The sequence below is a fragment of the Ceratotherium simum genome, chromosome 1 (genome assembly GCF_057802395.1).
Source record: "Ceratotherium simum simum isolate JZ-2026a chromosome 1, ASM5780239v1, whole genome shotgun sequence".
Classification (NCBI taxonomy): Eukaryota; Metazoa; Chordata; class Mammalia; order Perissodactyla; family Rhinocerotidae; genus Ceratotherium; species Ceratotherium simum.
This window is the reverse complement of record NC_141900.1, coordinates 94,063,708-94,088,881: the sequence shown is the minus strand read 5'-3', so window position 1 is coordinate 94,088,881 and position 25,174 is coordinate 94,063,708. Positions and strand designations below refer to the sequence as shown.

At 43.9% G+C, this 25,174-nt stretch overlaps 1 protein-coding gene across 5 annotated transcripts in view; it reads left to right on the top strand.

Annotated features, from left to right (window-relative positions):
- Nucleotides 1-25,174, top strand: part of KIAA1549 (KIAA1549 ortholog) — a 185,965-nt gene that overhangs the window by 136,243 nt on the left and 24,548 nt on the right. For 2 of the 5 annotated variants that reach the window (XM_087431455.1, XM_087431462.1), the window contains exons 13-16: nucleotides 1,933-2,138; nucleotides 4,820-5,043; nucleotides 6,067-6,220; nucleotides 18,954-19,271. In XM_087431455.1, the coding sequence (XP_087287581.1) occupies nucleotides 1,933-2,138; nucleotides 4,820-5,043; nucleotides 6,067-6,220; nucleotides 18,954-19,271 (902 nt within the window). Of the gene's footprint in view, nucleotides 1-1,932; nucleotides 2,139-4,819; nucleotides 5,044-6,066; nucleotides 6,221-7,888; nucleotides 10,980-16,042; nucleotides 17,661-18,953; nucleotides 19,272-25,174 lie in introns of those variants that run through there. The other 3 variants (XM_087431481.1, XM_087431486.1, XM_087431470.1) reach the window with 3 other exon arrangements.

The following is a 25,174-nucleotide window of genomic DNA, read 5'->3' as shown; positions in this document are numbered from 1 at the left end:
TTTGTCCACATTGAGGAGAAACCTCTATATTTTTCACTTATGCTTGAGGTTTCAAACCTCAGGCTTCTGTTTAAAAACAGTTTCTGCATGCTCTCACTCCTTCTCTTGGCCTGTTGGCCATCTATTTTAAAGAGGTGTCCAGAGCGTCCGAGGTGATGGTGGCTTAGCAGAGGGAGAGGCTCAGTGATCTCAGTGTGTTTAACTAGCTCTGTAGAGCTCTTTCCATCTATTCAGCCCCTCCTTGTCTCTCTCTCTCTTTTTGCCTTTTAAAAATTAAAGTTTATTGGGAATATTTCTGCTATAAAAGTTATACACAGAGAAAATCTTCATTACAGAAAATATAAGAAATTGGAGACAATCACCCATTATACCAAGATCCAGTCTCTGTTAACATGTTAAAGTGTTTCTTTTATATCTTTTTTCTACACATTTAATTTTTTCTCTTTTTTTTTTTTGTAGTTCTGATTACTTTAAAAAACTGTGTTGTGTTAAAATATACATGCCATAAGATTTTACCTGTTTAGGCCGGCCCCGTGGCTTGGCGGTTAAGTGTGCGCGCTCCGCTGCTGGTGGCCCGGGTTCGGATCCAGGGCACGCACCGAGGCACCACTTCTCCTGCCGTCCTGAGGCCGAGTTCCACATATAGCAACTAGAAGGATGTGCAGTTATGACATACAACTATCTACTGGGGCTTTGGGGGGAAAAAAATAAATAAATAAAATCTTTAAAAAAAAAAAAAGATTTTACCTGTTTAACCATTTTTAAGTGTCCTCTTCATCTCTCTCTCTTTTTTTTTTTCCCCTGAGGAAGATCAGCCCTGAGCTAACATCCATGCTGATCCTCCTCTTTTTGCTGAGGAAGACCGGCTCTGAGCTAACATCTATTGCCAATCCTCCTCCTTTTTTTCCCCAAAGCCCCAGTAGATAGTTGTATGTCATAGCTGCACATCCTTCTACTTGCCGTATGTGGGACGTGGCCTAAGCATGGCCGGAGAAGCGGTGCGTCGGTACGCTCCCAGGATCCGAACCTGGGATCCGAACCTGGGTGCCAGTAGTGGAGCGCGCGCACTTAACCGCTGAGCCACGGGGCCGGCCCTCTTCGTCTCTTTTTGAAGTGGAAACGAATTCCCTGCAAGCAGCAGCTTTTTCTTCTCGTGCCTCTTCGACGTAATTTTCTTTCTGCATCAGAACTGAAGTGTTCGTTGTTACCTGTCTGTATGCCTGCCTGTCCCCAGTCCCCTTGGCCTTTGTTTTCTCAACAGTATAATCGCTGTGGCAACTAAATTTTTATCACTCTAAATGGGAGTGGAAGTTCAGAGCTGCTGTAGATGTTTTTCTTAAAGTTCTGTAAATTGCTCTTGACTGAGCAACTTCAGGTTCCTCCTGTCTGAAGACTTTGAAACACCTTTAGACAAAACAGGGCTTTTTTTTTTTGTGTGTGTGAGGAAGATCAGCCCTGAGCTAACATCCATGCCAATCCTCCTCTTTTTGCTGAGGACGACTGGCCCTGGGCTAACATCTGTGCCCATCTTCCTCCACTTTATATGGGACGCCGCAACAGCGTGGACTGACAAGGCGGTGCATCGGTGTGTGCCCGGGATCCGAACCCGGGCTGCCCAGCAGCAGAGTGCGTGCACTGAACTGCTACGCCATGGGGCTGGAAAACAGGGCAATTTTTGGCACAAAGTGTCATCATGATTTTCATATCTTTTCTAAGGATATTTGTAACTTTTAATGAGGCTGAAGGAGATGATATTTAACCCAGACAATTTAAGCTCAGATGGTGACAGTTTCAAGGATTCTGCCATGGAGTGGAGATGTGTTTTTGATCAGGGGCCCATCTGAGGATTCTTTAAGGATTAATCCATAATTTGCACTATTTGCTATTTCTGTAGGATGACTTGATTTATTCTAGCTTTTCCTTCTGTTCCAGGGCCACCACCCCCCAGTCCAGGGAATGAGCAGCACTCATCAGCCTCCATCTTTGAGCATGTGGACAGGATTTCCCGCTCCTCGGAAGCCAGTCGACGGGTCCCCAGTAAGATCCAGCTGATTGCCATGCAGCCAATCCCAGCTCCCCCAGTTCAGCACCCTGTATTGGCTGACAGAGTGGCAGAAACCAACAAAATTAACAAAGAGGTATTTGTTTTTATTAAGAAGTCCATTAATAAAAAAACTCACGTTCTGATTTGGTCAGTGCTTAAAAATGAGTGACAGTGACAGTGTCAAAAGGTTGCTAAAGGTATGAGCTGCTGACAAGTGTTCTTAGTTTTAAATATTATAATCAGTTTTTTTTAGATCAGATACTGTTCAAGGACACTGTTAGATGCATTGGCAGATGTGCAGAGGAAAGACCTGAGACTGCGATCCTTACTAAGTCCTGTTTTGGCCGGTGGCTGGTGTTGGGAACTTGGATTTTGGAAAGATTCCCACCATTCCCAGAACAGAGTGGCTCACTGTGCCTAAATTGTTAACGCAAACAGTATGATTTATGCCGAACATCTGCTTTCCTTCTGGGAGTCTGGAATTTTATTACATGCCAGGCAGAGAGTGCCTATGTGACCAGCCCCCAGTAAAAACCCTCAGCACTGGGTCTCTAATAAGCTTCCCTGGTAGACAGCATTTCACACGTGTTGTCACAACTCGTTGCTGGAGGAATTAAACACGTCCTGTGGGACTCCTCTGGGAGAGGGCTCCTGGGAGCGTCACCTGGTTTCCTCCAGAATTTGCCCCATGTGCCTTTTCCTTTGCTGATTTTGCACTGTATCCTTTTTCTGTAATAACCAGGACTAAACGCCGAGTCCTGTGAGTTCTCCTAGTGAATCATCCAACTTGGGGTGGTCTTGGGACAAGAGTAGACTTTGTGATTCCTGATAGATCCGCTTTGGCCCCACGGATCTAGATAATTCCTAGTAAAACCCTATTCCAGTGAATCCTGGAAGAGTGAGTTAGATCTGCTTCCCTCCTAAGATTTTGGGAACCAGAAGGCCAGGCTAGGTCACTGTTAACTTGAACTTGAGAAATTTGACCTGGGCTGGACAATGAGTGGAGTGAATGCCATTTAGGACTGCACATAAGGCAGCTCCATGCCTGTCCATTTCCCACCTCTAAGAAACACCTGCTGCTGTTGTGAGTTCTGCCAGGTTGAAGTAATAAGAAATTGGTCCAATTGAACCCTCCTCCCCACTTTAAAGGTGGTCTGTAAAGTGGATCAACCTATAGAATTATCAAGAGTTCTTAAAATTTCTCCTGTCCACACCTCGTTAGCTCCTTGCCAAGGACATGACCACAAGAATGTGTGCCACTGGTTCAGGATGACGTGTGCTGTCCGTTCTCACCAATGCTCAGGAGCCCTAGCCCTGCATGGCCCCAGTCCTAGCCTAGACCTGTTTCCATCAGTCTCGTGTTGCAGGTGTCTCTACACCTGCCAGGGTAAACACCCTGGAGTGACTTCTCCATCTGGTAAAAGAAAGAAGAGAATGTGCTCACCAGGCCTGTGGCTTCACAACTTGATAGCATACATCTCCATTTTGTTTCTTTTACTATCTTTTTAAAATGTAGTATTTGATGCACACATAGGACTATAGGTAAATATACATTGATTATAAAGCATAATAATAAAATGAAAACCCAGCTTAAGAACTAGAGCATTGTCAATACTGTTACACTTACCTAAATGCTTCATACATCTAAATTTAAATGTTTTCTTAATTGGAGGTTCTGGTGGAAATTCCTAGCGTATGTTAGGCCTCCTGTGAGGATCTCATATATTTTAAAGAACAATTAGAGCCTGATAGAGTAAGAGGGGCTTTTCTTAATTCTCCTGCTGGTAAGTTGCTGAGAACCTCATGCAACTGACCCTCCTCCTCAAACAGTCTCAGAGTACGTGGCTTTGGTCTATTGTGGCATGGCCAGGAATGTTCCATCCTAGCTTGGCCTGTGAGTCCTGCTTTCTCCTCCCAATCAGATTCCCAGCTTGGTTTCCCTTCTTCCCCTCTGTCTCCATCTTGCTTGATGTCAAGGCCTCTGAAGCAGAGCTAAGTGCTTACAAAGTGGGACACACCTGGATGAAAGTGAGCACTTCCCGGGCTGCGCTGCACCAGAGCACAGCAGGACTGCCACCCCCTTAGCCCCGCAGGCATTCATCTGCATTCCCATCTCTGGCTCTTGGCGGAGTCAGCATGATTATGCCCACATCTCAAAGCCTCCTCCCACTTCCCTCTTGTCTTCAGATCCTACTTACTTTTCCAGACCTAGTTCAGGCCACACTAGCCAGCGGTGACATGTTTCCCTACCTGTAGATGCCCCTCTGGGGAGGGAAAGTCTCATGTCAGGGAACTTGTTTTGGTAACACTAGATAATTATCAGCAAATGGGTATTCTATTGTATAATGCAAATATCTTTGAATCTATCTTAATTTAAAAATCTCTGAAGTAGTGAAATTATGGGATATGGAAAACATTTACCGATTTCTCGGGGCATATTATATGTAGTAGTCAGTGCCCCTTTTTGCCGTCAAAGTTGTCACTAGCCGGTTTCCTAGGTTGGAGTTATTTTTGCCATGCTCTGGGGGCCCATGCCGCGGCCTCCCCCCTCCCCCCCAGCACGGCGAGTTTGGGGATACGGCCCGTGGGCAATGGCCGATCCGCTGCGCCCCGTGAGGGTGTGCCTGCCCCCGTCACACCCTTTGGGCCCTCGTGGAGCCTGGGACAGCCTTCCGGGGGGCAAGGAAGGCGTTCCTAAAATGCTTCCTGAGCCTGGGTCCCAGAAACCTTCGAGCACGTTCCTTTGGTCTCGTTCCTCCCATCTCGCCCGCTCAGATTCAGACGGCGCTGCGGCACAAGTCGGAGATCGAGCACCATCGGAACAAGATCCGGCTCCGCGCCAAGCGCCGCGGCCACTACGAGTTCCCGGTGGTGGACGAGCTGTCCTCGGGCGACACGCGCGAGCGCCACCGCGTCTACCGCCGGGCGCAGATGCAGATCGACAAGATCCTGGACCCCACGGCCAGCGTGCCCTCGGTGTTCATCGAGCCCAGGAAGAGGTGGGGCCTGAGCGGAGCCGTTCCCCTCTGCTGTCAGGGCGGGACACGGCGGCCCGGCCGTTTTTCAGGGTGAAGTCTCTGAAAACGACTCCGAGAGGTTTATACACGGAAAGGCTGTGTAGGCCACTGACGTGGCTTGGATCCCGCCTCAGGGGTCGCCTGGGTGTGGAAGGCGGCTCCTCCAGTGCCTGAGAACGTTTCCAGGGTTTACTGTCTCCTAGAATGAGCTTCCTGGGCCCGCCCTCTCCTCTCCTCTCTCCCCCACTCCCAGTGTCTCTGCCTCATCTGCTTGGTCCCCCAGCTCGCTGCGGTGGGCCTCTCATTTCTTTTCCAACAGCCACCCTCAGTCTTGGTCTCTTGGTCTCCCAGACCCCTGCCTCTAACGCAGATGCATTTTCTGTAAACACTGCTCTCGTTTATGCCTTTCTCTGCTCCAAGCCTGTCATGGCTTTGATCACCTGCAGTGTGGAACCTGTGCTCCTGTAACAGGTGGGCCTGCCTCTTCATTCCAGCTGCTTTCCACCCTATAGCAGCACAGACAGACCTGCCAGTCCCTTAGCGGTGGCCTCATTGCCCCCCGCCCAGGCATTCATCTGCATTCCAGTTTCTGGCCCTCAGAATCCTGGTGGTGCCTACACCTCACTCCCTTCTCCCACACCCCTTCTCGTTTCTGAATCCTACTGCTCTTTCAGACCTAGCTAGCTCAGGCCCCATGTAGCCAACGGTGATATCAATGGCTCACATTGACCTCCCCCTGTTCTGAAGGTCTCTATAACTAACGACATGAATGTATATTGCCTGGTGTTATTCTCTGTTGTTCCACGTGTGTTAATATAGTTTGCCTGGGTAGACTGTGAGCTTTCTTAGAGCAGAGACTGTCCTACATGTTGTTTCTATCCTGTGGGGTGTTTACTGCAGCGGCCAGCACGTCACAGGTGCTCAGAAAATACTTAGTGTTTAGTTGACGAGACAGTGTCAGGAAGGTTTTTTCCCTGTGAAGCTAACCTCTTATTTTCCTGGCAGCTCGCGGATAAAACGTTCTCCTAAGCCACGCCGGAAACATCAGGTCAACGGCTGCCCTGGAGATGCCGAGAAGGACAGACTCATCACCACAGACAGTGACGGCACTTACAAAAGGCCCCCTGGTGTCCACAACTCTGCCTATATCGGTTGCCCGGTGTGTAATCCTGACCCTTGCTTCTGGAATCCTTGTTGGAGTGGCTCTTGGGGAGAGGAGAATGAACAGTGGTGGCTGTTGCCTTGTGTGGTGTTGATGCCCGGTGGCTAATGCTCCAAGGCCAGCTGGGTTGTGAGGCGTGTGGAGTGAAGGGGGAAGTGGGCTGCTCCTTTGAGGGGAGACTTGAGTCGTCTAAGCCAGGGGGCTGCTGAGTGAGCCTTCTGGAAACAGACTCTGTGTTTTTCCTTTCTTTATGCAAGCCCTCTCCTCTCAGGCTTCAGAATGGGCACTTCTTGAGGTTAATTGGAACACAGAGAGAAACGTCCAGAGGTTTTTTTTTCCTTTCCCTGGTCAGAGGTTTGTTTTGGTTTCTTGGTGAAAGGAGGAATATTTAGAGTTTTGTCCCCCCCTTTCTGCTCCTGGAGTGCTAAGAAGATATTGTATTTGCTAATAAATATATTTTTTATTTTAATGGGAGAAAGAACTTAAGAAATACAGAATTAAACATTTTTTTCAAAGAGAAGGGGTACAGACAGAGTTGCTTGAAGTGTTAAAGGCAGACATTGATAGCATTAAGACAGACACACACAGACCCCATTGAGTAGGGAAGAAAGGGCCAGCCCGCCTGAGAGGCCGTGAGAAACACAGGCACAAAGATACCCCAAGACGGAGAGGGAGCGCCAGCTGTGACTAGCTCTGGCAGCACTGGGACACACAGTGGACGCCTGCAGCCCTGTGCCAGAGGACAGCCGTGTCTTATTGCACAAGACCCCTTCTTCCTCCTGGAGGCTAACTTACACGGTCATCCTGGTTTAGAGAGAAATTAGCAAAAAACACATCCTTGGAGAAGGGGTTTGTGATGTAATGATCACTTTAAGTAGAGCCTATGCAACCAGCCATTTCTTATTTGAGTTTTATATTTTATCTCCTAAATTACACAAATGACTAATACTAACAGACACTAAACATAAGTAGACAAATGTGCCAAACACCGTATTGACATGGGGGCTAAATATAATTGAATCTTGATCATATTGAAACAACCAGGCTTTTCCTTGAGAACTTACTGTTCCCAAGTAAGTGTCCTAAAGACTGACCGTGCCCCTTATCACCTGCTCATGAGGATTGGAGCGAGACCAGAGAGTTGGGAGGCCTACAAATTAGGCTGTTTCGCTCCTCAATGGAAGGAATCGAGTCTCTTCTGAATGCAGGTAACGAATTCCTAAGGTAGAGGACCTGTTGCTGGCAGTTCTTACAGCAGATGGTGCTCTTGTGCTGCTGTTGCGTTTTTGGACCGGCAGTCATCTGGGTGTGTGTGGGGTTTGGCTTCATCTGGGGAGGACTCCCCAGGAGAGTCATGCAGGGACTTCCACACTGTGTTGTGTGAACCAGTGAATAGAAGGAGAGGGAGCGTTCCTTCTTGCCCCTTCACTTCCCTAGCCAGCAGGGCTCCTTGTCACAGGAATCTGCAGGAGAGCCTTTTCAGTCCCCATCCCTTCGTTTTTTCTAGTTGCCCTGAGTTCTGTCCTCTGATGCCATTAAGTTTTGTGTAGGTAATAACCTGTCTTCACCTTGCTCTCTCCATTCGCCTCTATCGATGGCCCTAGATCAGGCCTCTTTCATGGTGGCCCAGAACATCCTTTTCCTGCTTGCTGTTTTTCTCAACAGAAAGTTCCTCCTTCAGCTGGCGGAAAGTAGCCCTTCCCTGCAGAAGACCACCTATTAGCTGCTTCGTCTCCAATGTCTCCATTTTTCAAAGATTCCCTAAAATGAAAAATCTTCTTCAGATGGACTGACTTTTTACTTTCTCTCCCTAAAAAGTCTGAAACATGTACTTTCAAAGATAATGCCTTTCTCAGAACTCATCTTTTCTTAGATCATTTCGTCTTCAAGATTATACTAGACATACATGTTTTTGAACTATCTTGAATTTTACACTTTCCCCCTCAAAATGTCTTCTTCTTGAGAATTTTATTGTCCTAAGGTGGAAGAAATACTCCTAGATTCCTTGTAACTAAAGTTATCATTGTAATTACAGGTCTAGGCAAACTATGGCCCTCAGGCCAAATCTAGCCAGCTGCCTGTTTTTGTAAATAAAGTTTTGTTGGAACACAGCCCCACCCATTCGCTTGCATGTTATCTATGGCTGCTCTTGCTGTAACCCAGGCAGATGGAGTATGGACATGCATGGCTTAAGGACAGGATTGTGTTCTGAGAAATGCATCGTTAGGCGATTTCGTCGTTGTGCAAACATCATAGAGTGTACTTACACAAACCTAGATGGTACAGCCTACTACACGCCTAGGCGATATGGTACTAATCCTATGGGAATACCATTGTATATGCAGTCTGTTGTTGACTGAAACATCGTTATGCAGTGCATGACTGTAGTTGCACCAGAGACTATATGACTCACAAAGCCTAAAATATTTACTGTCTGGACGTTGAGAGAAAAAGTTTGTCAACCTCGGATATAATTTATCATCCAAACCAACACTTGTGAGAGTGAAGGGAGGCGCTATTAATTATTGTTCTGGGACATCAGGCATAGACTGAGATTGTCCTAGGCCCACCAGCGTGTATGATCACTCTTATAACACCCACAAAAGATTGCAAGTAGGCACCAGAATACATAATCTCTGGTGACTGAAGGTAAGAGGGTCATATGTATTTCTGAGGAATGATAGATGAACTTGTACCTGTGCAAAGGAAACAAACCAAATAGAATTATCAGACTGAGATTCAGGAGAATGGAATTCAAATTGCAACTGAGGGATCCTGGGTAAATCTTAACTTTTGTAGATGACAGTTTTTCATTTTTTATTAAGTACCATCTATATGTGAAACACTGTACTAGATCTTGGGATATAGAAAGATGAATAAGACCTCTTCTTGGCCTGCAAGTTGCTGGTAGTCTAGCCTGCGAAATGAGGGGGCAACAAGAAGAAAGAACTGGAAGCTCTAATGTCATGGCTCTGTAGCTCTTTGCCTACTTGGCAGGATTCATGGGGCCGATGGAAGTCCAAGGGAACCTTCCTTCCCACCTTCAGAGCGTATCTCTCTTGCTATAGAAGTTAAACCTTCTCTAAACTTATGACCACTAAGGGTGAGATTGGCAGTGGCTATAGCTCTTACGGACTCTCTTCAAGTGTGTATACGATTCCCCTCCCCAGTGGAGTCTCATTGGGGGTTTGCGGTTTTTTTATGTGGCCACACCGTTTGCTTCCTTGCAGTACACCTACCTAGTCAGCCACTGGAACAACCACCAGGCTTGGGAGAGACCCTCTTACTTACCAGTAGGATGTTTTCCCAGACACACTTTTCCTTCTTCCGCTGTGAACTGTTAGGTTGGTGGCACACTACTGATCACAGTCTTGCGTATCTTCTCTTCAAGAAAACCAGGAGTTGGGGAAGGGCATGTATATGGACCTTTTATCCATCTCATAAGGAGAGGAACACCAGGTCCTTCAAGTGCTACGTCATAAACCAGAGAGCCCCTTTGGGGCCCCAAATCCTTACTTAGAATTCTTAGATAACAGATGTCGCTTAGTAAAACCTTTACTGAGCTATCGCAGTTTTTGAGAAACAGACTTACAGGACCAAGCGTGAAATGTATGTGGGAGTGAGACCACCCACTCCCTGTTGTGAAGGGAAGAGCGCCCGCGCCTCTCAAGAGGGCAGCCGCTGCTCAACAGCAGTTGTTTCCATGGTGGAGTGAGGGCCCGTGATGCCAGGGCTTCAGATTCTGCCAAGAGAATCCAGGAATCTGAGTTTTAGTTTGAAATTTTCAGATTTTAAAAATATTGGCTATCTATTTTTTAAAAGACTGTGCTGGCCAAGCAAAACAGGTCTGTGGGCTGTTTGTAAGTTTGCCGGTTTGTGGAATGGCTTTCTCTCTGGAGTTAAGCAAGTGCTTCCTTTAGTATTTGACACTGGCATGAATAAGAACTGATCATCTGTTAGGCAGACCATAATCATTAGGAAGCGTTTTCCAGATAATTGGCTAAGAGTAGGGATGTGTCTGTGGAATAGAGGTTTTCTTTGTAGGAGACTCACTGATGGCAAACAGATATGGGAATGTCTTCGTTGGCCCCTTGAGTAGGGGAATGCAACCAGCTGAGCTAAACCGTGGGCCAGTAGGGTAAGCTTTCTAGAAAAAAGGCATCCCCCCTTCCTCACAGAGGACCGGGGGTCACCAGCCCCTTGTGCAGAACCTCTTCTGTTTTCACTGTGTCAGTTGCAGTAACTGTGAGTTGGGCTTCTGGAGCCACTGAGACCGCACAGGCCTCTTCTTCCACACTTTCCCTGTTTTATCCCTCACAGTTTACCTAGTATGTATTTTTGTGTGTGTGTGTGTGAGTTATGAGAGGTTCGGGGATTCGATCGGAGATGTAAAAGACACTTTGCATTCCAAACAAATGGACTGAAGGTATATTTTATTATATAGAGGATAGTAAAGGCGATAGTCTGCAAACAGATCCGAATAGGTCAAATATTAGAGGGAAAAAACATCAGCCTGACTGGAAAGGGAAAACATCCACATCGGCTGAAGAGAAATGACACAAATCAACCGGAAAGAGAAACACCAGGTTGACCGAAAAGAGAACACATCAAATCAATTTCTTCATATCAAATCAATTACTTCACATCAAATCAATTACTCACAACATTTACGCCCCACTGCCGGGAGAGCCCTGTCAATCGACGCGGCTGGGCAAGGATCACACGTGCTGGGCAAGGTGTCCCTTCTACAGGTGGACCTCTCACCAGGTCTCAGTTTCCAGCAGTTTATGTAAGCAGTTACAGAGTTTACAGAGCAAGCATCTAGTGTTCCCATGCACAAAATGGTTATCAGTGGCGTACGTGCATTGAGCCCTTTGGCTAACGTCCCAGCCCAGTAGTTGTGTACGTGCATTGTTCTCTTTGGTTATCGTCTTAGCCCGGCACAGATGGCCAGTCCATCTCGCGCTGCGACGCTCCAAGAGCCTTGAAATGTTACAATTTGTAACTCTCTCCGTGGGAGAAAGGCCAGTTCCCGGGAAAAGGCCAGTTCCCACCACACAGAAAGCAGCTTTGTATTTCTTTGTGTGCTGGTGGCTATAGGTCAATGGAGCGGCCAAACATGGCTGTACTCATGTCAAGACATTTTCGGCCGTGGCCGTCTCCATTAACCATAAGACACCATATGCACAGACAATGAACTTCGCACACAAGTACATAAGGCACATCCAAGAACCCAACATCCAATGACTACAAAAAGTATAAAATTATCTCGCAATAAAAGACCCAAACCCCAAGGTAACCAATCAACCCCTTAGAATATGAAATGTTATTAACTTGATCTTGCAAATCATGTACAGCATCAAAGATAACATTAGATAAGGTAACACTTAGGCCTAACAAATTAGCTTGCAGAAGTCCAGATCAGCCCCCATCACAGAGGGTAGCAGAAGGCAGGGCAATGGAGAAATTATAATTAGTTCTGCCTGACTGATCAGATATAGGCTTATACCGAGAGATTGCTTGATGTTTCCGAGACCAAATTTTTCGGCCATTCATAGTCCAGGTTATAGGTCCCACTGGTGTAGAGCAGTTGGTCCAGCAGTGCAGGGTCAAAGGTTGTCTTACGGAGACATTAGTTGGTGTGTAGGTCTGTAGCAGACATGGAGGTGCAGCACAGCATAGCGAACACAGCAGGAATATCTATTCACGCAAAGAAACAGAATTTTTAGGAACATGATATAACTGTTCATTTCCTGGATACATAACTATGAGTGTTGCAGTGGGCCCTTGGGCCATTACTTCTGCGGCACGGGGAGCCGCATTGGGTGGATGTGTCACCCACACCTTTGCTCCAGGTTTCCATCCATCTGTAGACCCAAATCTTTGCATTCCTCTTTTAGTTAATTCACTTGGAGGTTGTCCTTGTGACACATTTGGAGTCAAGAGGGGAAGCACCAAAAATTGTCCCATTCGTTCCCCAGACTCTGCAGTTAATACTGTGTCACTACCATTATATAATATAAATTTTATTTCTCTTTGGTAATCTGGATCAGTGACTCCTCCTAGTACATCAATACATTTTGCTGCTAGTCTAGAGCATCCTTTTAACAAACCAAAGGTATTTTTGGGGAAATTGTACCCCTATCCCAGTAGGGACTATAGACTGCTTCTTAGGGGGCAATTGAATAGAATGAACGGTAGATAAATCCAATCCAGCCGCTTCGGCTGTGGCACGAAAAGGCAGTTTAGCAGATTGAGTCAAGGGCCAATAGGTTAAGGTCATAAACTCATGGGTGGCGGTTGCCACTTCTGTAATCTTTGCTGGTAACAACCTTGACAGAGGAGTCTCATTAGGGCCTAGTGGCCTGTTATTTAACATATTTAGAGCAGTACTTAGATGGTTGTGCCACCCCTTTAATGAGCTATGACTGAGTTTTCTCAATTGTTATTTAAGCAATCCATTTATTTATTCTATGAGGCCTGCAGCTTGGGGGTAATAAGGTGTATGATAAATCCATTTTATATAATTTTCCTTGGTATAAGTTTGAATCAACTTACCTGTAAAGTGGGAACCGTTGTCACTCTGAATTTGCCTTGGTGTTCTATAATATAACTTAATTGTATCTAATAACTTTATGGCACTCTGTTGGGTGGCCACTTTAGCTGGTATAGCCAATAAATAACCAGAATATGTATCAACAGCAGTGCAGGCATAAGTATATCCACAAGAATTTGGCAATGGTCCAATAAAATCTATTTGCCAGGTATGGGCGGGAAATAATCCCTTTTGGATATGACCTTGGTAGGGGTGTGGAACTCCCCGTTTATTTAACTGTTGGCATAACTGACATTGTTGTACTGCAGTGGCAATATTATCATGGGTGACAAGGATTCCCCTTTGTTGTGCCCACCTGTATGAAGTTTGTTCTCCTAAGTGTCCACTCTTTTTGTGGACCCATTGTGCTAAGCCTGGGTTGTGCGTTGCATGAATCTGCACCAGCTGATCAGCATGAGAATTATGCTTTTGTTCTGCAGAAATTAAAGAACTGTGAGCATCAACATGAAATATAGTAACAATCGTGTTTTGACATCATAACCATATGTCTTCTCATGATTTCTTTCTCCATATTTTTTTATCATTAATTTTCCAATCATGTTTTTTCCATTGTGGCATCCACGTTGCCAAACCTTGTGTCATTGCCCATGAGTCAGTATATATATGACATTGTTGCCCCTGTTCTTGTTGAAGTGCCTGATACACCGCATAAAGTTCAGCATATTGGCTACTCATATTATCTCCGGTGGTGACAATTGTTTGTTGGGTGGATGGGTTATAGGCAACTGCTTTCCATTTCTGTGAGCCCGATATCATTTTGGCAGAACCATCCATAAACCAGGTATGTTTTTGTTGTTCTTCAGTCAATTGATCATATGAGACACCCCATTTAACAGGAGATTCTGTTATATCAGTCTTAGGTGACACAGTTGGCTCACTGCTATATTGAGACACTTGTTCATCAATAGAGACAACCCTTTTGGGCCAGGTTTGGCCCGATCTTGAATATACCATTTCCATTTGATGATGATATTAAATTCTTGTGCATGTCCAATTTTATGAGTAACAGGCGAGCTATGAATCCATTGCATGATGGATATTTGGGGTCGCATAATTACCTTATGTCCCAGGGTAAGGCTTTCTGAGTCTATTAGAGCCCAATAGCAGGCTAACAACTGTTTTTCAAAAGGACTATATCTTTCACTGGAACAGGGAAGCTTGTGACTCCAAAATCCCAGAGGATAACATTGGGCACCTTGTTTTTGCTATAAACTCCAGCTGGCATACTGATCAATGACATCTACCTGTAATTCAATGGGTCCCGGTTTAATTGGCCATAGATCTAAAGCAGTCTGAATAGCATGCTTGGCTGCTTCAAAAGCTTCTTTTTGTTCCATTCCCCATTCGAATTCATATTTTTTCCTGGTAACTTTATATAAAGGTGCAAGGAGCCAACTTAAATGTGGAATATGTGCCCTCTAAAATCCAAATAATCTAATAAATTTTTGTGCTTTCTTTTTGTTACGAGGTGCTGCAAAATCTAATATCTTTTGTCTAGCTTTAGGTAAAATTTTTTGTTTTCCATTATTCCGAAGTATTTCTAAAAATTTAACACTTGAATTTGGGCCCTGAATTTTAGCTGGATTAGTTTTCCATCCATCCTCCTCAAGTGTGTCCATTACTTTTTCTAACTGTTGTTGTACTCTTTCTTTTTCATTTCCTTGGATCGTAATATCATCTATATAATGTACTATTTGGACATCATCAGAAGCAGGTACCTTTGCCAAGGTTTCAGCAACCTGTCGATGGCAGATAGTGGGACTATGCATATACCCCTGAGGAAGTCTAGTAAAGGTATATTGTTGTCCCAGCCACATGAAAGCAAACTGTTCTTGGACACTTTTAGGTATAGGTATGGTGAAAAAGGCATTAGCCAAGTCTATGATTGCATACCAAGTGCCTGGATAACATTGCACTTTTTCTATAAGAGTAATCAAATCAGGGATGGCAGCTTGAATAGCCGGAGTCACTTTGTTTAGCTCTCTGTAATCTACAGTCATTCTCCATGTCCCATCACCTTTTTTAACAGGCCAGATAGGATTATTCCAGGCTGTAGTTACTCTGCGAAGGACTTTTACAGCCAAATAATCTTTTGTGGTCTCAGATATTTCTTGTTGTCCTCCAGGGATGCGATATTGTCTTTGATTGACCACTTGCGTGGCAGGTGGAATTTCTACTTCATGATGCAAACATCAGGGTGGCCTCTGCCCCTGTATCTACAAGTGCGTGCGCACTAGTTGTAGATTCATTCTTCCAAAATATTTTAATTGGTACATGTGGTCTAATATCTTTTCTTATAGTGGCACTAATTGATACAGAGGTTTGGCCTTCCCCTCAATCACGTAAGTCAGCAAGAAGAGGATCCGAGGGAGGAGGCGGTGCACTAGGTGCAGTAGGCATTGGGTTGGAAGCATTCTCTATATTGTCCCTTCTATTTACTTGTTTTACATTTAGCCCTTTTTCTTTATATAGTTTCCATAACTCTTTAGTGTCAACTCCATCTATCTGGTCTTTGGGTACTCCTGCCCGGAGTAGAGCCAAAAACATATCACCTCGAGTCATTTTATCCTTTTTAAAGAATGTTTCTCTTTTTTCCCTTCCTGGAGAGTTTTCAGTTGTCTGTCAGTCTCCCAAGTCTGCTAGCTGCATAATCTTGTCTGCAAGTGTTGATATAGGGTTTTCAGTTTCATTCATGAGAAGGGTTGTAATTATTTGTTTGTATGCCGGAGGTACAGTTTTTATCAACTTGTTTCGCACCTGGACACTTAAAGTCATTTTATTTAAAGCTTCATCACACCCCAGAAACACAGCCCGTTTCATGGTTTCTTCTCTCATCTTTTGGACACAATCTTTTAAAGTATATCACGGTCTATTAGTGTGCGGTCACATATCCGTGGGGTATTTATCTTGAGCTCCTTTTACTGCAAGAGCCAATAAAGTTGTACCATCAGTGTCTTGTCCACGATCATTTGGGGGGTGAGCATTCATGCTCCAGTCTCTGAAAGCTCCCCATATTACTGGATCATTGGACAAAATTACAAATTTAAAAGCATCTCCTGCATCCAGATTAATTCCTGTAGCGCCCATATCATATAGGCGAACAAGCCAGGTTATAATGGCTTCTCTAGGCTTTTGTGTAGCCCGGGCTAAAATATCAGAAATTTCTTGTTGGTTAAAATCCTCAATCATATCTTTCTTTACAGAATGATTACCATCCATTTCCATCCGCCGACGGCGAAGAGGATGTGCCTCTGTGCGTTTGGGCGGTTTTTCCTCGTCCTCATAATCAGTTTCAGAATCATCATCCCAGATATCATCATCCCATGTGTTTGGGTCCCACTTATGACCGGCCGATGCTATGGCCATATGAACTTTTCGTTTATTTATTTTTCCTCTCCTCTTTCTATATTTATATTTGGCAACTCTTACAGCAGCCTTTTCTGCTATAGCTTGGTAGTTATGAGCCTGATCTCCCAGTGCATGATATTGACATTGAATCATAGCCAAGCAAGACTGCAAATCTGAATTTTCTTTTTCCAAGAGTGCCTTCTCTTTCTGTATTTTATCCCTATCTTCTATAGCCCGACGATAAGCAGTCAACAAACATCAACCTCGCCGTGCCAAAAAAGAAACATCATCTTTCTTTTTCTTTTCCACCGTCTGCAAAGTTTTGGTCACATCCAACGGTTCAAATCGTCGCAGACGAGCATCCCAAGCTTCACATAACCCTGACCTACGAGTCCACTCCCCAGCCAGAGTGCAAAGGGAGGGTCCTCCCATCTTGGAATTTCTTCCACCTTGGCTTCAGTTACCTTTCGTTTGAATAGGAAAGACATCTCCTTACTTGAATCCTGCTCACAGCACCAATTATGTTATGAGAGGTTCGGGGATTCAGTCGGAGATGTAAAAGACACTTTCCACTCCAAACAAATGGACTGAAGGTATATTTTATTATATAGAGGATAGTAAAGGGGATAGTCTGCAAACAGATCCGAATAGGTCAAATATTAAGAGGGAAAAAACATCAGCCCGACTGGAAAGGGAAAACATCCACATCGGCTGAAGAGAAATGACACAAATCAACCGGAAAGAGAAACACCAGGTTGACCGAAAAGAGAACACATCAAATCAATTTCTTCATATCAAATCAATTACTTCACATCAAATCAATTACTCACAACATTTACGCCCCACTGCCGGGAGAGCCCTGTCAATCGACGCGGCTGGGCAAGGATCACACGTGCTGGGCAAGGTGTCCCTTCCACAGGTGGAACTCTCACCAGGTCTCAGTTTCCAGCAGTTTATGTAAGCAGTTACAGAGTTTACAGAGCAAGCATCTAGTGTTCCCATGCACGAAGTGGTTATCAGTGGCGTACGTGCATTGAGCCCCTTGGCTAACGTCCCAGCCCAGTAGTTGTGTACGTGCATTGTTCTCTTTGGTTATCGTCTTAGCCCGGCACAGATGGCCCGTCCATCTCATGCTACGACGCTCCAAGAGCCTTGAAATGTTACAACTTGCAACTCTCTCCGTGGGAGAAAGGCCAGTTCCCGGGAAAAGGCCAGTTCCCACCACACAGAAAGCAGCTTTGTATTTCTTTGTGTGCTGGTGGCTATAGGTCAATGGAGCAGCCAAACATGGCTGTACTCATGTCAAGACAGTGAGGAAGATCAGCCCTGTGCTAACATCTGCCAATCCTTCTCTTTTTTTGCTGAGGACGACTGGCCCTGGGCTAACATCTGTGCCCATCTTCCTCCACTTTGTATGGGGCGCCGCCACAGCATGGCTTGCCAACCAGTGTATCGGTGCGCGCCTGGGATCCGACCTGGTGAACCCTGGGCCGCCGCAGCGGAGCGCGCGTGCTTAACCGCTTGCGCCACTGGGCCAGCCCCCCCTAGTATGTGTTATAACAACATTTTACTCATAAGGCAGAATCAGGAAATAAGATTTTTTAAAAATCTTATTACTTATATCCCTGCCTCTTAGACTGTGAGAGTAGAGTATGATTTAAACTTTTCTTGATGTCTCATGTTATCCAGAGATATGTCCATTTTAAAGATGAATAGTTTCTGAATAAATAGTTGTTACTATTTACTGTTATAAATAGTTGTCATAGTAGGTATTAAAATTGTCGGGCTTGGGCCGGCCCCGTGGCTTGGTGGTTAAGTGCGCGCACTGCGCTGCTGGTGGGCTGGGTTCAGGTCCTGGGCGCGCACCGATGCACCGCTTCTCTGGCCATGCTGGGGCCGCGTCCCGCATGCAGCAACTAGAAGGATGTGCAGCTATGACATACAACTATCTACTGGGGTTTTGGGGGAAAAAATAAATAAATAAAATTAAAAAAAAAATACATAAAAAATAAAATTGTTGGGTCGGCCCGGTGGCGCAAGCAGTTAAGTGCGCACGCTCTGCTGTGGCAGCCCGGGGTTCGCCGGTTCGGATCACGGGTGTGCACTGATGCACCGCTTGTTAAGCCATGCTGTGGTGGTGTCCCATATAAAGTAGAGGAAGATGGGCACGGATGTTAGCCCAGGGCCAGTCTTCCTCAGCAAAAAAAAGAGGAGGATTGGCATTGGATGTTAGCTCAGGGTTGGTCTTCCTCACTAAATAAATAAATAAATAAATAAATAAAATTGTTTATACACACACAGTTGTAATATGATTGTGACTTTGAACTCTTTTGGGGTGTATAGGGCTGATTTTTCCCGATGTTAATAGTCCATAGACGGCTTTAGTTTTTGGTTTCTATATCTGTGGAAAGTTGACCAGGTATTTCAGTATATAGACTCTGAGACATCATTTTTGGTTGCTTGGGGGCTTTCAGTAAAGATGTGAACTTGCAGGTACTGATACGTATTTCAGATAGTTGATTGAATTTTGCTAGATAAAAGATTGTTGAATGTTTCACTTTATTCTTTTTTCCTGATTCAAACTTTTCACCCCGATGAAATGTAAGGCACGTTCCTCAGCAGCCATTTTTAAAATTCCTATGGTAAACCTTTTCCTCAACGTCAGTGAAAATTGTTAAATTCCATTTTGGTCCTGGAGTGTTGTTTTTGGGTCTCCACAGAAGCTTGTGTCTGATTCTTCTTTACTCTGCTGTTTCCGCGCTGTAGTCCGATCCCGACCTCCCGGCAGATGTGCAGACGCCGTCTTCTACAGAGCTGGGGAGGTATCCGGGCCTGCCCTTCCCAGCGTCCCAGTACATCCCGCCCCAGCCGTCCATTGAGGAGGCACGCCAGACCATGCACTCTCTCCTGGACGACGCTTTTGCCCTTGTGGCCCCCAGCAGCCAGCCTGCCAGTGCTGTGGCTGCAGGCCCCGGGGTCTCCGCCGGCCTGCCTGTGAACAGCACGCCTTCCCGGGAAGAGAGGCGAGCCACTCAGTGGGGGTCCTTCTACAGCCCAGCTCAGACAGCCAACAACCCATGCAGTGTAAGTACAAGACTTCTTGAATTCTCTCCCAGGCAAGATGTTGGAGGTTTGTTGCCTGACTGCCTCACTTTTAGGATCCCTGCAATATTCTGATTGCATTTGTAAGAATTAAAGCTTGGATGATGGGTCTTGGATTTTATCATCTTCTCCTAAGTTAATTAATTCTCAATGTTGGAAGCATCCTTTTATGCGACTCTGATATTTTATGGAAGTGTCTCCCTGGGCCCTTCAATGTCGTGGGATGGAGGTGGGGTAACTGTCAAAACATATTCTCCTTGATGTCTCCATAAACGGTGCAGTTTAGAATGCACCCAGATCATTAAGCTTCTTCTTGTAGGGCACCTGGGACTGAAGAGGCCCTTGAGGCTGTGGGAGTTTAGGCAGCTAGTCCACGAGTAGGCGAGGAAACCATTTTCAAATATCAAGTTTCCATCTTGGGAATTGGCATTTCAGCGTTTCTTCTGCCTTTGTGATCCTTTATTTTTTGCATGTTCAGTCAGTCCTTTCAAATGTACCTTCTCAAGACATGGAGAAGAAGTAAAACTCAAGGATGTAACATTAAATATTATTTTCTGCTAATTTCATATTAAATGATTAGACTAAATCATTTGACTCCGGAGAGAAGTTAATAGGTCACAATTTAAATTTCTTCAACAAGTGTTTATACTGGGTTCCTCTGATTTTATTATCCCTACTAAGGTGAAATTGGGTGATAATAAACATATGTTAAAAGAAAATTGGTTTGAATTTTCAAAGTATGCCCTTAGTAATAGAGTGTTTCCTTCAAGGCATGGTAGGTGCGGGCCTACGGTATAGATAACTGCTACCCAGTGGGGGAAAAAGACCGTTCACTCTAGTCATTGTTGTTTTTAATGTTAAAATATAGCTTGTTTCAATAGTAAATATTAAACTACTTTATAATTACAAGTGGTTTATAATCTTTAAGGAACTAGATGATACAGAGCAAGACTCTGTGATAAAACGAATGTGGCTACAGCTACTGTCTGTTCACTTTAAGCTTTTCTGCTTTGTTTATTCATCCAAATATGTTTATGGAGCACCTGCTGTGTTCTGGGTCTCTGGGGATACAGAGGTGCACGATGCATAACTCCAGGTCTTGTGTTCCAGTGGGGATATGTGGACAGTTGAAGCAGTAATTCCAGTATAGCGCAGTTGGTGCTGTGGCAGGAGGAAAGTATGTGGGAGGAGCACCTGGCTGAGTCTGGAGGTGCTTGGGAAGGATTTTGTGGACAAAATGACATCTAAGTGGAAGTCTGAATGATAATTAGTGATTATTAGTTGAAGAATATTTCAGGTAGTGGGGAAGCAGAGACACAGAAGTAAAAGTATCTGGTACAAACTTCTTCGAGACAAGATGGAGGCAAAGGTCTAGATTTACCTTCCCTCCAGGAACAACTAAAATAACCGGTCAAAATACATGGGTTTTTGGTGGCATAGTGGTTAAGTTTGCACACTCTGGTTCGGCGGCCTGGGGTTTGCAGGTTCAGCTCCCGGGTGCAGACCTACGCACCACTTATCAAGCCATGCTGTGGCAGCATCCCATATAAAGTAAAGGAAGATGGGCACGGATGTTAGCCCGGGGCCAATCTTCCTCAGCAAAAAGAGGAGGATTGGCAACGGATGTTAGCTCAGGGCTGATCTTCCTCAAAAAAACATATATATATGGGTGTTTACAACATTGGACATTAGGCAACAAGAGAGAGGGATCACTGAGAAATGAGTTGAACCCTACAGTCGCCCCAACTTACTGTCTTGAGAGAGTTTCTATCTGCAGTGCTGGGAGGGAGATCCCAGGCAGAGCTCGGTGGTCTCCCTGAGTTGAGAAAACAAGTTGGGAGTCTGGAAAGGAAAAAGCAGCTAGAGTTCACAACAGACAGTGCAGGAAAGCATAGAGATGCCCAGAGAGATCACTCCGGAGATCTGCAGAAAATCTTCATCAGAGTACTGATTAGTTGAAGGGTGTGAGAAAACTACCTAAGACTGGGTAAAGAACTGCCCCCCCAAAATTACAGGGAACAATCTCTAGAGCTCACACAGGTGTGGGAATAAATTCTTGCTGTGGATTGAATTGTGTCCCTCCAAAATTCAAAAGTTGAAGCCTAAATCCCCGTGTAACTATATTGGAGGTAGGACCTTTAAGAAGGAGATTAAGGTTAAATGAGGTCCTGAGGGTAGAGCCTTGATCAGATAGAACTGGTGCCCTTATGAGAAGAGGAGGAGACACCAGAGCTTTCTCTCCACCATGTGAGGATACAGCAAGAAGGCAACTGTCCACAAGGCATAAAGAGAGCTCTCACCAAAACTGAACCCTGCTGGAAACTTGATGTTGGACTTTCCAGCCTCCAGAACTGTGAGAAAACAAATTTCTGTTGTTTAAGCCACCCAATCTGTGTGTTTTGTTATGGCAGCCTGAGCTGACTAACAGTTCCATTCCCACCAGTCAGAGTGGAAAACCTCATAATTCATGGAGCATCGGTTAGAGTACTCAGAAGAGTTTTGCCTTAGTAGTGGGGGTGCAAAATTAGCCCCAGATTGAAGCTGCTTTGGTTCTGCCTAACAACACATATAAGCAAGACCTGAACCTAAACAAAGTTCAAGAATATTTATAGAAAAACAAAAATATACAGCATCCAACAAGGGGAAATTAATATTGTCTGACATCCAATCATAACTACCCGGACAAGCAAAGAAGCCAGAAAATGGGCCGACCCCGTGGCTTAGCAGTTAAGTGAGCGCGCTCCGCTGCTGGTGGCCCGGGTTTGGATCCCAGGCACGCGCCAATGTACTGCTTCTCCGGCCATGCTGAGGCCGTGTCCCACATACAGCAACTAGAAGGATGTGCAGCTATGACATACAACTATCTACTGGGGCTTTGGGGAAAAAAAATAAATAAATAAATAAAAATTAAAAAAAAAAAAACCAGAAAATGGCACAGATGATAGAATTAGTAGACAAACATATTAAAAGAATTATTATAATGTTGTTCATATGTTCAAGAAGCTAGAGGAAATATTGGATGCACTAATTAGAGGCATTGAAGATATTAAAGGATACAAATCAAATTCAGACATGAAATCTATAATGTCTGAGATGAAAAATATACTGGATGGGATTAATGGCATGTTAGATATTGCAGAAGAAAAGATTGTTAAGCTTGAATACATGGAAATAAAAACTATGCAAGGTTGCTGGCCCAGTGGCATAGTGGTTAAGTTCATGTGCTCCACTTAGGCGGCCTGGGGTTTGCAGGTTCAGATCCTGGGTGTGGACCTACGCTCCGCTCATCAAACCATGCTGTGGCAGCATCCCATATACAAAATAGAGGAAGATTGGCAACAGATGTTAGCTCAGGGCCAGTCTTCCTCACCAAAAACAACAAAACAAAACAAAACAAAACCCAAACTATCCAACAGGAAAAAAAGAGTAAATAGACTGAAAAAATGAATAGAACTTTAGTGAGCTGTGGGACAGCTTCAAGTGGACTTATATACATGTAATTGGAGTTCCCAAAGGAGAGGAGGGAGAAGCAGAAAAAATAATTAAAGAAATAATGGCCAAAATTTTTGCAAATTTGATGGAAATTATAAATCTACATATTCACAAAGCCTGATGCATAAGAAACGTGAAGAAAACTATGCCAAGAAATACCATAATCAAATTTCTTAAAACAAGTGGTAAAGATCTTAAAATCATCTAGAGAAAAAGGACACGTTACATACAGTGGAACAAAGGTAAGGATGACAGCAGAATTCTCATTGTCCAGAACGCTATGGAACAAATTTTTAAAGAAACAAAAGAAAAAACTGTCAACCTGGCATTCTATATCCAGCAAAAATATCTTTCAGAAACTAAGGTGAAATAAAAACTTTTCAGACGTATGAAAACTGAAAGAATGCATCAACAGCTAACCTGTATTATAAGGAATGTTACAGGAAGTTTTTCAGCAGAAGTAAAATGATACCAAATATAGATCTGGATCTACGTAAATGAAAGAAATGCATTAGAAATGTAAATATGTGGGTAATTATAAAAAAGCTTTCTTCTTCATTATTTAAATATTTAAAAAATATAATTGACTATTTAAAACAAAAGTAATAATAATGTATTGTGGGGTTTATGACATATGTAGAAGTAAAATGTATGAAAACAATAGCATAAAGGCCAAGAAGGGAGAAATTCAAGTGCACTATTTTAATGTTCTTATACCAAGTGGAATAATAGCCCTGGAAGGTAGACTGTGATAAGTGAAAAATATATACTATAAACCCAAAAGCAACCACTAAAAAAATGTAGAGTTATAGCTAATAAGCCAACAAAGGAGTGAAAATGAAGTAATGAAAAATAGTCCAAAAGAAGGCAGAAAAAGAGGAAAAAGGAAAAGATGAGAAAGAACAGATGGGACAAAAAGGAAACAGATACCAAGATGATAGATTTGAATCCAGCCCTATCAATGATCACATTAATGTGAATGGTCTAAACATCCCTACTAAAGGGCAGAGATTGTGGGATTGGATAAAAAGCAAGATCCAGCTATTTGCTGCTTATGGGACACCCATGTTAAATATAAAGGCGCAAATAGATTATTATTTTTTTTTTAACTTTTATTTATTTTATTTTTTTCCCCCAAAGCCCCAGTAGATAGTTGTATGTCATAGCTGCACATCCTTCTAGTTGCTGTATGTGGGACGCGGCCTCAGCATGGCTGGACAAGCGGTGCGTCAGTGCGCACCGGGGATCCGAACCCAGGCCGCCAGCAGCGGAGCGCGCACACTTAACTGCTAAGCCGCAGGGCCGGCCCCGCAAATAGATTAAAAGTATGGAGAAAGATATACTGTGCTAACACTAATCCCCAAAGCTGGAGTGGCTATATCAATATGAGCCAAAATAGATCTCACAGTGAAGAATATTACCAAGGATAGAGAAGATCATTTCATAATAAACTTTTCAGTTCATCAAGAAGATGTAAAATCCTAAATGTTTATGTGCCTAGTAATAGAGCTGAACATACATGAAGCAAAAACTGGTAGAACTATATGCAGAAATAAACAAATCCACAGTTGTAGTCAATGATTTCAACACACTTCTTTCAATAATTGATAGAACGAGTATACAGAAAGAAGACTTGAAGAAGTCTTGAACTAATACTATCAGCTTGAACTAATGGACATTTATAGAGTACTCCACCCCACAAGAACAGAAAGAATATACGTTCTTTCTAGAGTACTTGGAATGTTTATCAAGATAGACCAAAAATTCTTGGCCACAAAGCTAATCTCGATAAATTTAAAAAGATTCATATTATATAAACAACCTGATAAAAAATGGGAAAGGATTTGAACACACACGTCACCAAAGAAGATATGTGGATGATGAGCAGATGAATATAAGGAATCATCAGATAAAGATGCTCAACATCATTAGTCATCAGTGAAATGCAATAAATCATGAGTTACCACTACACACCTATTAGAATGTTTAAAATTCAAAACACTGACCACACCAAATGTTGATAAGGATGTGAACAACTGAAACTCTCACAAATTCCTGGTGGGTATGTAAAATAGCACAACCACTCTGAAAAACTGTCTCTTGGCAGTCTCTTAAAAAATGAAACATTCACCTACCATATGACCCAGCCATTCTATTCCTAAGTGTTTACCCAGGAGACATGAAGGCATATATCTGTACAAAGACTTGTACATCATAGCAGCTTTATTTGTAATGGACCCAAACTGGAAACAACCCAAACGCTCATCACCAGGTAGTTATACAAACAAATTGTAGTGTATCCATATAATGGAATACTACTCAGTCATAAAAAGGAATGAATTATTTATACACACAACAACACGATTGGGTCTTAAAATAGTTATGCTAAGGAA